The sequence below is a fragment of the Populus trichocarpa genome, chromosome 1 (assembly GCF_000002775.5).
Source record: "Populus trichocarpa isolate Nisqually-1 chromosome 1, P.trichocarpa_v4.1, whole genome shotgun sequence".
NCBI classification, from domain to species: domain Eukaryota; kingdom Viridiplantae; phylum Streptophyta; class Magnoliopsida; order Malpighiales; family Salicaceae; genus Populus; species Populus trichocarpa.
The window spans coordinates 17,427,738-17,442,412 of record NC_037285.2 but is presented as its reverse complement, the minus strand read 5'-3'; the positions used below and the strand labels follow the sequence as shown (position 1 = coordinate 17,442,412).

The following is a 14,675-nucleotide window of genomic DNA, read 5'->3' as shown; positions in this document are numbered from 1 at the left end:
AAAGGAATCGAAGAACATTTTACTACTTTTGTGTGTGTGTGTGATTCATAATTTTAATTTGTTTGATAAGTTGTCCTGTCCCGAATTGCTTAAAAAAAATCCCTTTTTTTACCGGCTGAATTCTCTCCCCAGCACGATACCCGTTCCCTTTAACAGATTAGGCACTAAGTTCAGAGAAGTATGAATTTTTTTCTCTCTGATGGAATTCAGAGCTTATTTCAAAGATTTTAGATAAATTAATTTGAAATATATGTCTATAAAAAAGCCACAAATTGCATCGCACGAAGGAGGCAAAGACCCGGAAATTAAATCTTGTGAAAACCAAAGAGCTCTCAACTCACAGTGTCTGCCAAGAAGCTCAAATGGCCATGGCTCTTTCCAAGGTGATAGGATAAAAGACACGTAGGATGGTATTTATGGACAACAAGGCTCCACGTCAGGAGATATTTATGGAATATGGACCACGACATGTGGAGTGTGGACGACTAGATTTAATAACTTACTGTTAAAATAATTAATGTTTGTCTGCCACTTTGTCCCGAATTCGTTTTGTTTGAAATGATCAAAATATTTTATACTAATTCTAAAATACAGAATAAAATAAAATAATTTTTATTTTATTTTAACCCGAACATTATATTTATGTTATTTTATTGTGTTTTAAAAATATAAAAAAATTAAATTAATTTTAATTAATTTTATAATGAGGAATGAAACACGTTTCAATTAATTTATCAGCTAAAAGGCAACTCGTCCAGCGTGAGATTCGGCTATCAATTAAATAAGGAGGTCACAGATTTTGAATGATCTCGTACGATCTGTCTCTGTTTTTTTAATAATTATGTCTCTGTTTTTTACTGTTTTTTCTGATTAAAACACCATCACAGATCTTGGCCAGAGATTTGAATCGAAATCGATTGGCTGTAAACTTGAAATGTAATTAGGTAAAATACAAAAAAAGAAAAAAGAAATGTGATTAGGTAAATTCGTAAAAAGAAAAGAAAAAAAATAGAAGAAGGAACAAGAAATATTAACATATTTCTTGATTAGAGTGTTTGAAGTTTGATCAATAATTAATACCTGGTTTAGTATGAGTTATTTTTTAATTAAAAATATATTAAAATAATATTTTTATTTTTTAAGATTTATTTTTAACATTAATACATTAAAATAATATAAAATTATTTTAACAAATAAATTTAAAATGTTTACAAAAATATTTTTTAACTGCAAAAAAATACTAGTTTTGGAAGTATTTGAGAAGTGTTTTTTTCAAAAACATATTTAAATAATATATATATATTTTTATAATTTTATTTTCAAAATTAATACATTAAAATAATTTAAAAATATTAAAAATAAATCCTTTTAAAAAAAATATTGATTGCACTTCTCAATAATATTTAAAAATATAAAAAATTAAATCTTTTGGAAACGCGGTTTAACCGCGTTTCCAAATGGTCCGTAATTACAAGTTTGATGACAAAGTTGTGGGGCTAGAGGAATCAATTCCCTGCCATGCCGTTGGTGGAAAGTTTTATCGAAATCTGATTAGTATTATTCATGACAACTCAGACATTGTCGTCATCCAAGAAATAATTTCTCTTTATGTCGCTTTTCCAGAGAACAATTAAACCATATAGAAAACGTTTTTGTTTCTGTTTTTTTGTTTTAAAGAAGAAATCCTCCATAGAAAGACAACCTTTTGTCCATCGTGAACAGCAGCAGGGGCAGCCAAAGAGATTTGAACCCAAACTGAGGTCAAATAACACCCCAAAGCCCTATTTAAAGAAATAATCTGAAACATGAGGCATTCCACGGAACAGCAAAACACCATGGCTTCTTTAATTTTGCAAATCTTTTTTCTTGCAGTGATTTTAGCAACTTCCCAGGGCTCCCCTCTGAGCTATTACCCCCTCCGGATTCACCTTCTCAGGTCAAAATGGGGTTCCGGCGACCACCACATTCCTGGCATGTCATGCCTGAGTTGGCGACTAGCTGTTGAAACAAACAATGTGATTGGATGGAGTACAGTTCCTGAAGAGTGTGAAGATTACGTAGGGCACTACATGTTAGGCAGCCAATACAGGGAAGACTCATCTGTCATCACTGATGAGGCTTTTGCCCATGCTAAAACCTTCAAGCTGGCTGGAGATGGAAAGGATATATGGGTCTTTGACGTTGATGAAACTACTCTTTCTAATTTACCCTACTATGCCAAACATGGATTTGGGTACGTACGATGCACAATATACCACACTTTTTTTTTTTTGATGATTTGATGTTAATTACAACCCCTCAATAATAATAATAATAATAATAATAATAATAATAATAATAATAATATAGTACATACATTATTGTTTTATTGCACAAAACACACACATATATAATTAATCATTCATCATGACAAAAAAAAATTATTTTTAGTGTTAATAAATTTTATTTGACGAAAAAATTTAATTGAGATCTTGTTAGAAAAAGTTTAACTTAATATTGGTTTTTTAAACTAATTTATGTGTGTTTTGTGCAATAAAATTGATGATTCTAGTATTATTTTTAGATTGAAAAAACTGCTACTCGATATTTTAATTATTTTTTTAGTGGTTCAAACTTGAAAATGCAAATGAGACGCTATCCTCCACACATGGAGGATAACAAAAGCGAGCCAATAACTATAGCTACCTGCTATTTGATAATTAAGTGCAAGAAAAAAAAACAAATGAAGAGATCAATACAACGAGAGAAGCAAAAACGATACCATACAATTTGAAATTATTAAAGATACAATGCTTGCAGCGACTGCATATTTAATTTAATTTATATGATAATGACGTATTGTTTTGATCTTTTAATTAATTAGTATATACCGCAACAACTCCAGCATATCATCAATTTTCAACAAATTAATAATTATGCTTTGTTTTCTTTAATTTGCTGTTGATTGACGTGATTTGTTGCTTTGGCTTGACAAAAATAACAGGGCGGAGCCTTACAATTCCACGGCGTTCAACCAATGGGTTTTCACGGGCAAAGCCCTAGCATTGCCAGAGTCTCTGAAGCTGTACCGGAACTTATTGTCAATTGGGATCAAGGTTGTGTTCTTAACGGGAAGGACTGAAGACCAAAGAGCAGTGACATCAAACAATCTGAAGAATGCTGGGTACCACATCTGGGAGAAGCTGATACTCAAGTAAGCTCTCTCTCTCTCTCTCTCTTTATATATATATATATATATATATATATATATATATATATATATATATATATATATATATATATATATATATCATGTTTGCTGATTTCTTTGGGGTTTAATCAAGGGTATTCCAGGCCTGAGACTAATCTTGCAACCTAGTTAAGATTGGCCCAGTTCCCAAGAACCTTATTAAATCTATTATTATTGCTGATCTAAAACTAAATAAATAAATGAAGGCGTTTTTCATGCTGATGCAAACATATTGTTTCATGTTGAAAAGAGTCTTGATCTGGAGATAGGTAATTCTCTAATTTGATCATTTTGCTGGTCACTCATGGTGGCATGCAGGTCATCATCTTATTCAGGGAAGACAGCGGTGTTTTATAAATCAAGCGAAAGGGCAAAGCTTGAGAAGAAAGGATACAGAATCATCGGGAACATTGGTGATCAGTGGAGTGATCTCCTGGGGACTAGTGTCGGCAATCGGACATTCAAGCTACCTGATCCAATGTATTACATCAGTTGAATCCTCGGATTCTTAGCCTCTAGCTTGGTTAACTTGTATGATTCAGATTGATTGATGTTGTTAACAAAACCAAGCTAGTTGCAAGAGTATGGCTCGTTTACTCTAGCATTGATTTTCAATAAAGCCGCCACTACTTATGACTCGAATTTCATATCTTGACGGGCAAAACGCAATGATCCAAATCGAATTTAGTTATTAATTAAAAAGTGGACCTGGAAACGGGATGGGATTGGACAAATTTGAGTTCCGGTTGTTTGGAGCTCGGATTATTATACACTTTGTCCCAATGCCCTAATCGGATGAGTTGGGCTCAACTTCAAGAGTTTTTCTTTTCCAAACAACAGAAATACAAGTATAGAATTATTATTTTTAAAAAAATATAATTAATTATAGAATCAACATGTACACAAAACATGTATAAGAACTTGCAAACCCTATAAAACTATTACCCACCTACACACACACACACACACCACTGATGTAACAAATTAAATAAATTAAAAACATCAATAGATTTAGAAAGAAAGAAAGAAAAAAAACAAGAACAATTAATCAAGGAGGAAGAGCAGAACCTAAATGGTTGATCCGAGTGGTTGAATTGGTTCAAGATACTTGTCATGTGAGTCTTAATAAAAAATAATAATATAAAAACACTGAATTCTTCCTTTGTATACACGTGACGTGAGGTTGTTACTATTCTAACGCCAACCATAAGGAGAAGGTGTGCCAACCAAGAGACCACTACTTATTTCAACAAATATATAATTATTACTATATTATTGTCTGATCAACTTTTATTTAACATAAAAAACTATCCAAATATTGATAACATGTTTTTTTTTTAATAAAACAGTTAATAATAAATTTAAAATATAATATATATTGGATGATATTAATTTTTTAAAAATATTAATATGACAATATATTGAATTATTCTTTTTCAAACATTGAGATTGCGACATATTGGATCAACTTTATTTAACCTGTCAAATCCTATGACTTGGTCATGAGACCATGATAATTTTATAGAAAGCAAATAAAAATCAATTATGAAGGTCAATTCCTAGTCAACCCAATGTTAAAAGATAAAATTGAATTTTTTTTATTAAATTAAAAAAGGGATAAGAAAACCACTTGAGTTAATTTGGATTAACTTACCAAACTCACATTCTGAAGCATGAGATCTATTTAACCCTATATAAAGCAAATACAAAAATTATGAAATCTAATTTCAATCAATCCAATGTTAAATGATGAAATTGATAAAAAAAAATTCAATTAAAAAAATGATAAAAAAATAACTCAAGGCAACCTATATATAATAATCAATTAAACCCGCGACTTAGATCATAAAACTAAAATAACTTTATAGAAAGCAAATAAAAAAATTATAAAACTCTATTTTCAACAGATCCAATGTTAAATATTAAAATCAAGAGAAACAAATAAATCTATGAGACCATAAAAAATTTAAAAAAAATATGAGGCCACAAAACTAAGAAGTCTCACTTGCACCGGATTTAGTATTGAAGACTAAAATTTAGAAAAAAAAATAAATAAAATTTATAAGATATATATATATTTTAACAGAAAAAATAAAAAAAAATTACAAATTACAAAACTCAAAATAATTTAATATTAAAAGATAAAATTAAAAAAAATAAATTAAAAATTGAATTATAGGGTTAAACTAAAAAAAACTATTATAATGAATATTATTTTTTGAATGTTGCTACAATAATTTAGTCGCATTCGTTAGTGTTTTGATAATTAACAAGTTACGTGTCTAGTCAATAGATTACTCACCGAATGAATCACTAAGCGGATCGATGACTAGGGACTTTTGTTGATTTAAAGGTTTGGTTCGATTTTGATAATAATAATAATTGTGATTATGTATAATGTTATGTTATGAGATTAATCGCATTAAATTTTCTTGGTAATAAACTATATAAATAATTTTATATATATAAACCAACGATCCCAAATGAGTATCTTAAAACTTTTTCATCGTTTTATAATTTTACTACTTACTCTATAAGTATATCATGATTATTATATATAAATAATATAATATAGTTCCCCTAAAAAATATTATCATTAACATTAAAATTGAAATTAACAAAATAACTAAAACATATGTATTTTACTGTTTCAAAAATATTATACACTCACTTACATTGTATTTTTCATTCACTGTTATTTTTGCCCTTTTTTTTTACATTTGATCCTTGTAGTTTTTTATAGTTTACAATTCAATCAATCTATTTTGATATGTTAGCATGCATGCCCATCAATATATATATATATATATATATAATAAGATTTTCTCTATATAACAACAACAATAACAATAACAACAACAACATGCTATTATTTTTAAATAATATTACTATTTTTTATAATAATATTAATAATTACTTTCTAAATAATTATATTTAACCTAATATGCATAATTTTCTAAAAACTTTACTCATAAATATTTAATGAAAATAAAATATTTATTTTATAATCAATGTTTTATATATTTTTTTCTCAAATTTGTTGTTATTAAATTTTTAAATATATTGGCGTCAAATAAAAAAAATGTTTTTATATATAAAAAAAGAAACCATGAATAAAGGAAAGAGATACATTTATTTTCTTTTTATTTCAAATTGTTTAAATGTTTTCATATATTCATTTTAATTATTTTTAGTTTTTATACAATAAATCATATTGCTAAAAAATATATGTAAATTAATAAGAAAAGTAGAATTTGAACTAAAAATTACATTTTTTTCAATAAAGTCTAAATCATTATTTTTTATAAAAAATATTTTTATTTTCATATAATTAATTTTTATGATTTATTGGTGTATACTTTTTAATTAATTAAGATTTTTTGTGTTGTATTCACAACCTCCGTATTCTTCGCAAATTAACTTGAATATTCAACTAGTATTTTCTTGAAAAGATTATGGTAAAAAAATAATTACATAAACAAATTCGAATAGTGTAGGGTTACCCTTTCGGGTAAGATAGGGAGCGAGCGAGCGACTGATCATCCTTGTAGCGTTACCTTGTCGTTTCCGACTAGATTGTTGTTTCCGAGCCAAACAAGCCAGCCTGAAGCGCTGCTCGAGCGCATTTCAAGTTTTAACAAAGCTGAAGTGAAGTGCAGAGACGGCATACAGTGAGAGGACGATTTGGAGGAGGTGGTTTTATACTTAAAACTAGTACTATTCAAGACTCAAATCCCTCTCAATCCTTGTCTCTTGGAATTGATATTTTACATGTTTCTTATAAACCAATTTGGATTACGAGACAGATATATTGAGCGTCTTAATCTTGGAAGCCAAGATGGCTTCTGTTTTCTTGATTCATTGCTTCACACAAGGTTAGGATATCAAATGAGAACCAGATTCACTATTACATTTAAAAGATTTACCACTGGAATTTTTTATTGGTATTTACACTATTATTTTCTCGGCAATAATTGTACCGACAGATTAACAAACAAAAACCATTTATCGGTAAACTGTTCGTCGGTAATTTTATTACTGTCTGTAAAAAAGAACACCGATGGTTTTACAAACGGAAAATACACGTCAAAAAAAATTCTTCTTTAATGTACATACATAATTATTTCTATGGTGATTGCTAGTGACATTTATTGTAATTTTATTTCAACCCTCTGTAACATACCGACATAATTATTCCGTCAGTGATAGTAGCATATGAAGTAAATTGTTTCAAACTCTCTGGAATATACCGACGGACACAATCCGTTGGTATATCCGTCTGTAATAATTAAAAAATATATTTTTAAAAAAACCTTTTGAACAAAAAAAGAAAATAATTAAATAAAATAAATTTGTATAAAATAAATTTGAATAATATAAAATCCAAATATGAATTACAAATGTATATGTTCAAATAAAATTAAACTAGAACAATGGCGGCGATGGAGGAGGAGGAGGAGGAGGAGGAGGAGGAGGAGGTTAGTCGTTCCCGAGACCATACGGCAAAAAAGGAGGCGCACACGCACCACCACCCATCTGTGATCTCATGTCCATGACCATTTGACGAAGTTGTTAATAATCCGCTGAAAGTCGCTCAGATTTTTCGGTGAGATGGGCCATATGTTGTTGCAAGACCGCGAACTCCTGAGATTGGGTGCTCAATACCAATTGTGAGCTCCCAACGGTTGAGACACTACGAGCCGTCCGCAAGTTCTTAGTCATAGTGTTGGAGAGTCCGTACACCCGATTTCTATCGGGCTAACCAGAAAATCCTGCCTCCATCCACAAATCTGGATTGAAATCCTGGTGGGTCGAAGGATCGTCCCCGTATCTCTCCATCAACCAATTATTATATGTTTCCTGTAAATAAATTCAAGAAAATAATAACTAACAAAAGAAAATGGTTGAACGAACATACCACAAAGTGTTGAGTGCAGTTGTCGATGAATTATTGCACCCTCTTTTGGTGGTCTTCACTCCGCACATGCATCTCCACAAAAAGCTCCATTGGGCTCGGCTCATGTCCAATAGTCGTAGCCTGTAAGAAAAAAAATGTTGCAAGTTATATATATTTATAAATAACAACAAATTAATTAAAGATAGATGTGATTAAAATTAATTTTACTATTCGCTTCGCATGCGAAACGAAAGGAATGGAGCTGCTGGTGTGCGTTGTAACCGAGCCGTGAATTTGCCGGCTCCGGTTCCACGCACCGGACTGCGAGCGCCGTGTGAAAGCTCAAACGTCACGTGCTGAATATATTCTGCCTATGTATCCTCCGGGATGTATAGCGGTATGAAATCCTTTCAAACCGCCACGTCATTCCAGTCTAACAGAGTGTTTTTTCTGGCATATTTTTTAGCTTTTTTTTGTGTCCCATTAAAAAAATCACGCAACCTACATGATACAAACATATTCTATATAAGTTTGTGAACCTAAAAATTGATAAAGTTAATGAAATATTAGTTGTTCATAAATTGTTAAACACAAACCGAAACAAACTTACATTGAAAGGTTGTTCTTCCAATGCGTCTCATACTTGCGGGTGAATGGATCCCGCTATGAAAGGACACCACCTCTACATTGTGGAACAACACTGGAAAAGGCAGCATCGTGAGTCGACATAGGTGTCTCTTCTTGGTCGGCACCCCATGACACGTTGTTGTGATCATCGCTGCTAGAAGAACTAGCTGTGATCATGTGCTCACGATGTACACTTGATTTTCTCCTATGCATCTACACAAATTTTATGAATATTTACATAATCAATTTCAATTTTTTTAAAAAAAAATTGGTAACACCTCCCCTATACTAAAGACCACCTAGAATTTTCAATCCTGCAAATATACAAAATATATGCCAAAAACCAGTTGATTTAATTTATTTCTACCAACAATTTTGGATTATTCAATTTCATCTCATTTTCAACATGATAAAGTTTTGTATACTAAATTGACAAGAAGTTTTTGTAATTAAATTTAATCCTATATATTCAACTAATATTTATACTACAAATTTGACAATAACAATTAAAATTCAACATAACAATAAAACATTATTGTAATGTAGACAATAAAATAGAAAAAACATTAATCCTATATATTCAATTAACATTTATACCACAAATTTAATAATAACAATTAAAATTCAACAAACACAATAAAACATTATTGCAATGTAGACAAAAAAATAGACAAAAAAATATAAAACAAATATAAGCTTTAGGAATGAAAAATACTTACCTTAATGGCATGCTTAATTTTAGAATTTATCTACGTGTGATAAAAAAACAAAAAGAAAAAAAAGAAAATACATTGTTAATAAACTAAAGAAAATAAGAAAAATAAAAAGAAAATAAGTCAAAAGATTCATCACACATACCTTTTAATCATGTTGATTGTAAAAACCTTAAGTTCTACTACTTGAAACTAAGAATAGAGGATTTAAGTGAGAGGATTAGCAGAGAGAGTGAAGAAAGAATGAAAATGAGAGAAAAAATGAACTTCCAGCGTCTCGCTGGGTTTTATACTGTGTTTTTTACTAACGACATCACCGACAAAATATTAAATAATATTATTTTTAATTAATCCGTCGGTGATTCCCTTAATAATTCCCCTTGAAATTTTTATTTCGCACTAAAATTTTCAAAAAACCCTTTAGATTTTTGGCGGTTTGTTCGTGATTCTGTCGGTAAAAAATATAAACAATACACGATTAGAGATACATTAATTAACAAGGCATTGTAATTCGCATTCCATCGGTTTTTCCCTCGGGAACCTAACATTCAGTAATTGCCATCACCGACATGAGAAGGGAAACAATTCCTTTCGCCTTTAGAATATACCAATGAAAATGAACCGTTAGTGTTTCCATCAATGTTTTGGATGGTATTTCCATTGGAGTTGTTAATTGTCGTGTCAAGGGAGGAGAACAATTCCCTTCGTCTCTGGAATACACCGACGGTTTATGTCCGTTAGTGTTTCCATCGGTGTACTATATAGTGAACAGTGCTAGGGGCAGGGGAACAGTCTCCCCTTGCCTCTAGAATACACCTACGAACACAAACCGTCAGCGTTTCCATTGGTGCCCTGCACAGTGAACAATGCTAATGGGAGGGGAACAACCCCCTTGCCTCTAGAATACGCCAACGAACACAAATCGTCAGTGTTTCCATCGATGTTTTGAACGGTGAATGACAGATTGTATTTGTATTCCCTAACTAACCATCCTACAAATGTTTAAATTGAAAGCTGCACGCACAACACAATAACATCAGTTCACATAACAATTATAAAATAAATACTTTTTTGTTGAGAGTTTCATCAATAATTATTACATTATCATTTATGACATTACAGTACTTTCATGTTTTTATAATTAGTTAGAATTGTCTTCTTCTTCTTCAATTGACTCGTTGTTAGCTCCAACACAATCTTCTACGTTGATATCATTGTTATCATCATCTTCATCGATTTGTGCTTGTTCGCTAGAGTTCAGAACAACATTCAACTCCTCAGTGTCAGTATCAACATCAACATCAACAAAAATATTATTGAAAACGCGGAAATTTAAATTTTCTTCCAAGTCAATCGATGGAGCAACTCGATATGGTTCAACCAACTCACTTACTAGAAAGACATCATCTCCAACATTTGAGTCATCATTCTCATCTTGAACAACCTAGACACGATCCCTAGGTTTGGTTTTCAATATGGATAACTAATCAACTCTTGAACAATCCTTTCTAAAGGAAGGGGTGCATGTGTATTAAACTTGCTGACATTGCTTGGCGAAAATAAAGACATCGTTGACGTTGTGGAGTCTAGCTTCTGAGTTAATTTCGACCAAACCATGATGGGAATCTACTCTGATTCCTCTGTTAATGGTGTCATACCAATAACATTTAAATAAAAAGACTCTATTATGCTCGTTATGATATTGCAATTCAATTACCTCTTCTAATTTTCCATAATAGTCAACTTCAAACTCACTAGAAGTCGATCCCTTAACACAATCTCCACTCTTATATCTTTCTACCCTGCCCATATTCTCCAGTATGAAACATGTACCCATTAACAAAATACTCGTTGTAGCACTTCACTTTTCTTCTAGGACCAGTAAAGATAATGCAGCATTAGCATTTCTTTTCATTTTATAAACCTGGTACATCAAGTACAACAATGAATAGTGATTGAGAATTCTGTAATGAAATTAAGTATCCTGATAGATAATGAGTTTGTGATAGTACTTACATGTGTTCTGAACCACGTCGCAAATTATTCATCTTGTAATCGAAAGATTTAAGATTTGATCAGCTGTGAGTTATTAGACTGTAAATGTTGACGATGTTGCCAACGAGATAGTCAACAACGTATGAGTTTGTGATATTACATGAGAGAAATAGTCCATTAATAACAAAGTTTAAGTAGTATACTTACTGAATAAAAGGTCTCAGTTCATTGCAGTTAAATAGCACATAATTATGTGCTTGTCTGAATTCTATTTCAAATAAATATCTTCCCCTGACAGCTTTTTTTTATGCGGGTCGTCCAGGATTGGAGAATATTGACAAGTTCTCACTTGAAGGCACTTCACCACCGTCATTATGCCTTGGTACGCGATTGATTCTTGTTCTCAAATGAGGCTCGAAATAGACGAGATAATTGTTGAGATCCTCTCAACAATATAAACCTCACATATCGATGCCTCAACATGCACCTTGTCTTTTACCTTTTTCTTTAAAGATTGAACAAGTACCTACATGGAATAAAATGAATGTTTTCAATTAACAAAAACAATGAAAATAATATTGAAGATTACATTGCATATGTAATCTCTAACTTCTCGAATGGATACATCCATATATACTAGATTGGGCCTTCAACTTTTGCCTTATATGGTAAGTGTATGGGTAGATGCTCCATAAAGTCAAAAAACAATGGAGGAAATATCATCTCAAGTTTGCATATTGTCTCGATGATATTCATTTCAAACCTCTCAATGTGCTGCTAAAATATGCAATAAAAAAATTGACATTTCAAAATTTTATTCAAATTAAAAAAAATAGTAGATTTACTTACTTAAAATGGAAAATCCACAATAAAATTGTTGTTATGACTGTAAAAATCGAGTAATGATGAGTTATGTTGAGATGGGAGGTGATGTGGGAGTGGGGGTTGTTAGTTGCAGATTTAGAGGGGTTGTTTAGTTGCAGAGGGGAGAAGAAGAAATAGGGGAGGGGAGGGTTGACGGCTAGGTCATATATTAACTATTACCGATGGAATTATCGATGGAATTATTCTATCTGTCAATCCGTCGGCAATTCTGTTGATATAAGTGACACGTCATTGTATGACTTTTCCTATTTGAATCCAACTGTAATTCTGTCGGTAAAATCATCCATAAAAAATTACACATCATCGTACTTTTTGGTTTTTTTAAAATTCTTTTTATTCCGACTGTAATTCCCTCGATATTTACCGGCATAAATATTTCATCAATAAATACAGACAGATTAGCAATGGAATATATTCAGTTGGTAAAGATCACCCTAAAATACTGATGAAATTTTTTTGTCAGTGATTATGTTTGTATCCGTAGATTTTCTAGTACTGATTTATGGATATAAACTTCAATGATAGTTAACTTCATTGGACACCATTCAATTTCTTACAACTTGGAAACCATCTTGTTACCTACTTTTCTTTAATTTTTTCACATCAACACTGGTTTTTGGCAATTTCCCCCTAGACCTATCACAGTTGCAGCACACTAAGCCTTGTACTATCTAATTTTTCAATCAAGTCCATGAAATATTATTTTTTAGGGGGAACTTAATTGACCAATAGTTCAACTGACAAAAACTACCAAAAACCCATTAAATCAGTGACGTTTTACAAATTTTCCTTTCCTCTGAATGTGGTATCAGAGAGCCAGAGCAAGTAGAAAGATTCTTAGACAGGGGGAAACCAACGACCACATCAGAACGTGATTCACTTAACCAATCTCTGCAGCTTACATCTAAAATTTTTCCTAAAGAACTTATTGGAGGTTTACAATCTGAACATTCAAAATATGAGAGTAGTGCATGTTTTATGCTTGTATTTTTATCTTTTCCCTCTCTGATAAGATTTAAAAAGGAAGGGGGCAAACAAAAAGTAAGGTGGCCATTAGGTGAAATGAGAAGGCGGTCTTACTTTATTTACTTTTGTTAGTTGTTTGTGGATGTGGTCTTAATCTCCACTCCTTTTCCAAATGGAAAAAACTACAAGTCTAGATAGATTCACCTCATGTGCTCAAGGCAAGCTTATAAATCTGTTAGAAAAATGGATAGAATATTTGATCCCTAGTGAAAATAAGGCCTTGTTCCTCATGGGGTTGGTCAGGAAGCTCCTTTCTACTGTAGCTACAATAAGTGAGATAAACAGCAGGGTTTTTTTTTTTTTTGTCCTTAGAAGCATTATTGTGTAGCTCACTTAATTTAGAGACATACTGAATCTAATATTGACAAATAATTACTTATTTTAGATTGAGGATTAAGGCCCATTTGGTAGTTTATTTTTTTTATGCTCATACAAACTATATTTCATATTTTCTCGTTTGCATATATGCAGGTAGCTTCTTTTGAAGCACTCAGATTGTTCTTATTTCTTATTTATGATCCACTAAGTTATTTTACTATATACATTTATGATATATCTACACTCATCAAGTAAACAACAATGTTGTCTTGAAGATGATTCATAAAAGGATAGTCAAACATGTAAAACTGATGAGGATATTAGACTAGAGACATGGTTCACATGTTCGTATGATCTATGATGATGAAGGATAACTCAACCCTTGTGTTATTGGATTTTATTTAGATTTATTTATTGAGATTTATTTAGTTATTGTTAGATATTTTATTTAGTCGACTATAAGCTCAATTGTTTGTTCTAGTTAGGGTTTTAGTATTTATATTCTATTTTTCTGAATGTTAAGGAGTTTCGATGAATTGAATAAAAATTACAGAGTTGCAGACTTTTCCAATCCTCATTCTTCTCTTTTCTGGTTTTTTCTTCTTTTTCTTTGTTTTTAATTCTTATTTTCTTTCTTTAAAAAGTTTTTATCTTTCTTGCTTTAATTTGCTTTTCATTGTTCCGCATCAAATTTAGTATCAAAGCACATACTTTTAATTTTTCTTACAATTAATCAATCTATAAAGGCTTGTGAAGATTTTTAGATTTATCATCATCAACAGTTGATCTAGACAAAAAAAATCTTCCAATAAGGCAAACACGCTCTTAAATTTATTTTGCCCCAAACCTTAGCCACGACACATTCATTTTCACCTCATAGCTGCAAACCAATCACTCCACTAGCGGATTGGCCTCCCACAACAGATTAACCAACCCACATAGTAGGTCTTCTCGTCGCCAATTATAGATCAGCCATCCTAGTTGC

General features: G+C 31.2%; 1 protein-coding gene across 1 annotated transcript; it reads left to right on the top strand.

Annotated features, from left to right (window-relative positions):
* The first annotated feature begins 1,740 nt into the window (after positions 1-1,740).
* Positions 1,741-3,871, top strand: LOC7475106 (acid phosphatase 1). Its single transcript, XM_002299708.4, has 3 exons — positions 1,741-2,233; positions 2,984-3,193; positions 3,548-3,871. The coding sequence occupies exons 1-3, from the start codon at positions 1,806-1,808 to the stop codon at positions 3,723-3,725; spliced, it is 816 nt and encodes a 271-aa protein (XP_002299744.3). The 5' UTR covers positions 1,741-1,805; the 3' UTR covers positions 3,726-3,871.
* The last annotated feature ends 10,804 nt before the right edge of the window (positions 3,872-14,675 follow it).

Coding starts and splice junctions, on each gene's coding strand:
- LOC7475106 (XM_002299708.4), top strand. CDS start 1,806: ATGAGGCATTCCACGGAACAGCAAAACACCATGGCTTCTTTAATTTTG. Junction 2,234..2,983: donor TATGCCAAACATGGATTTGG/GTACGTACGATG, acceptor CAAAAATAACAG/GGCGGAGCCTTACAATTCCA. Junction 3,194..3,547: donor TGGGAGAAGCTGATACTCAA/GTAAGCTCTCTC, acceptor GGTGGCATGCAG/GTCATCATCTTATTCAGGGA.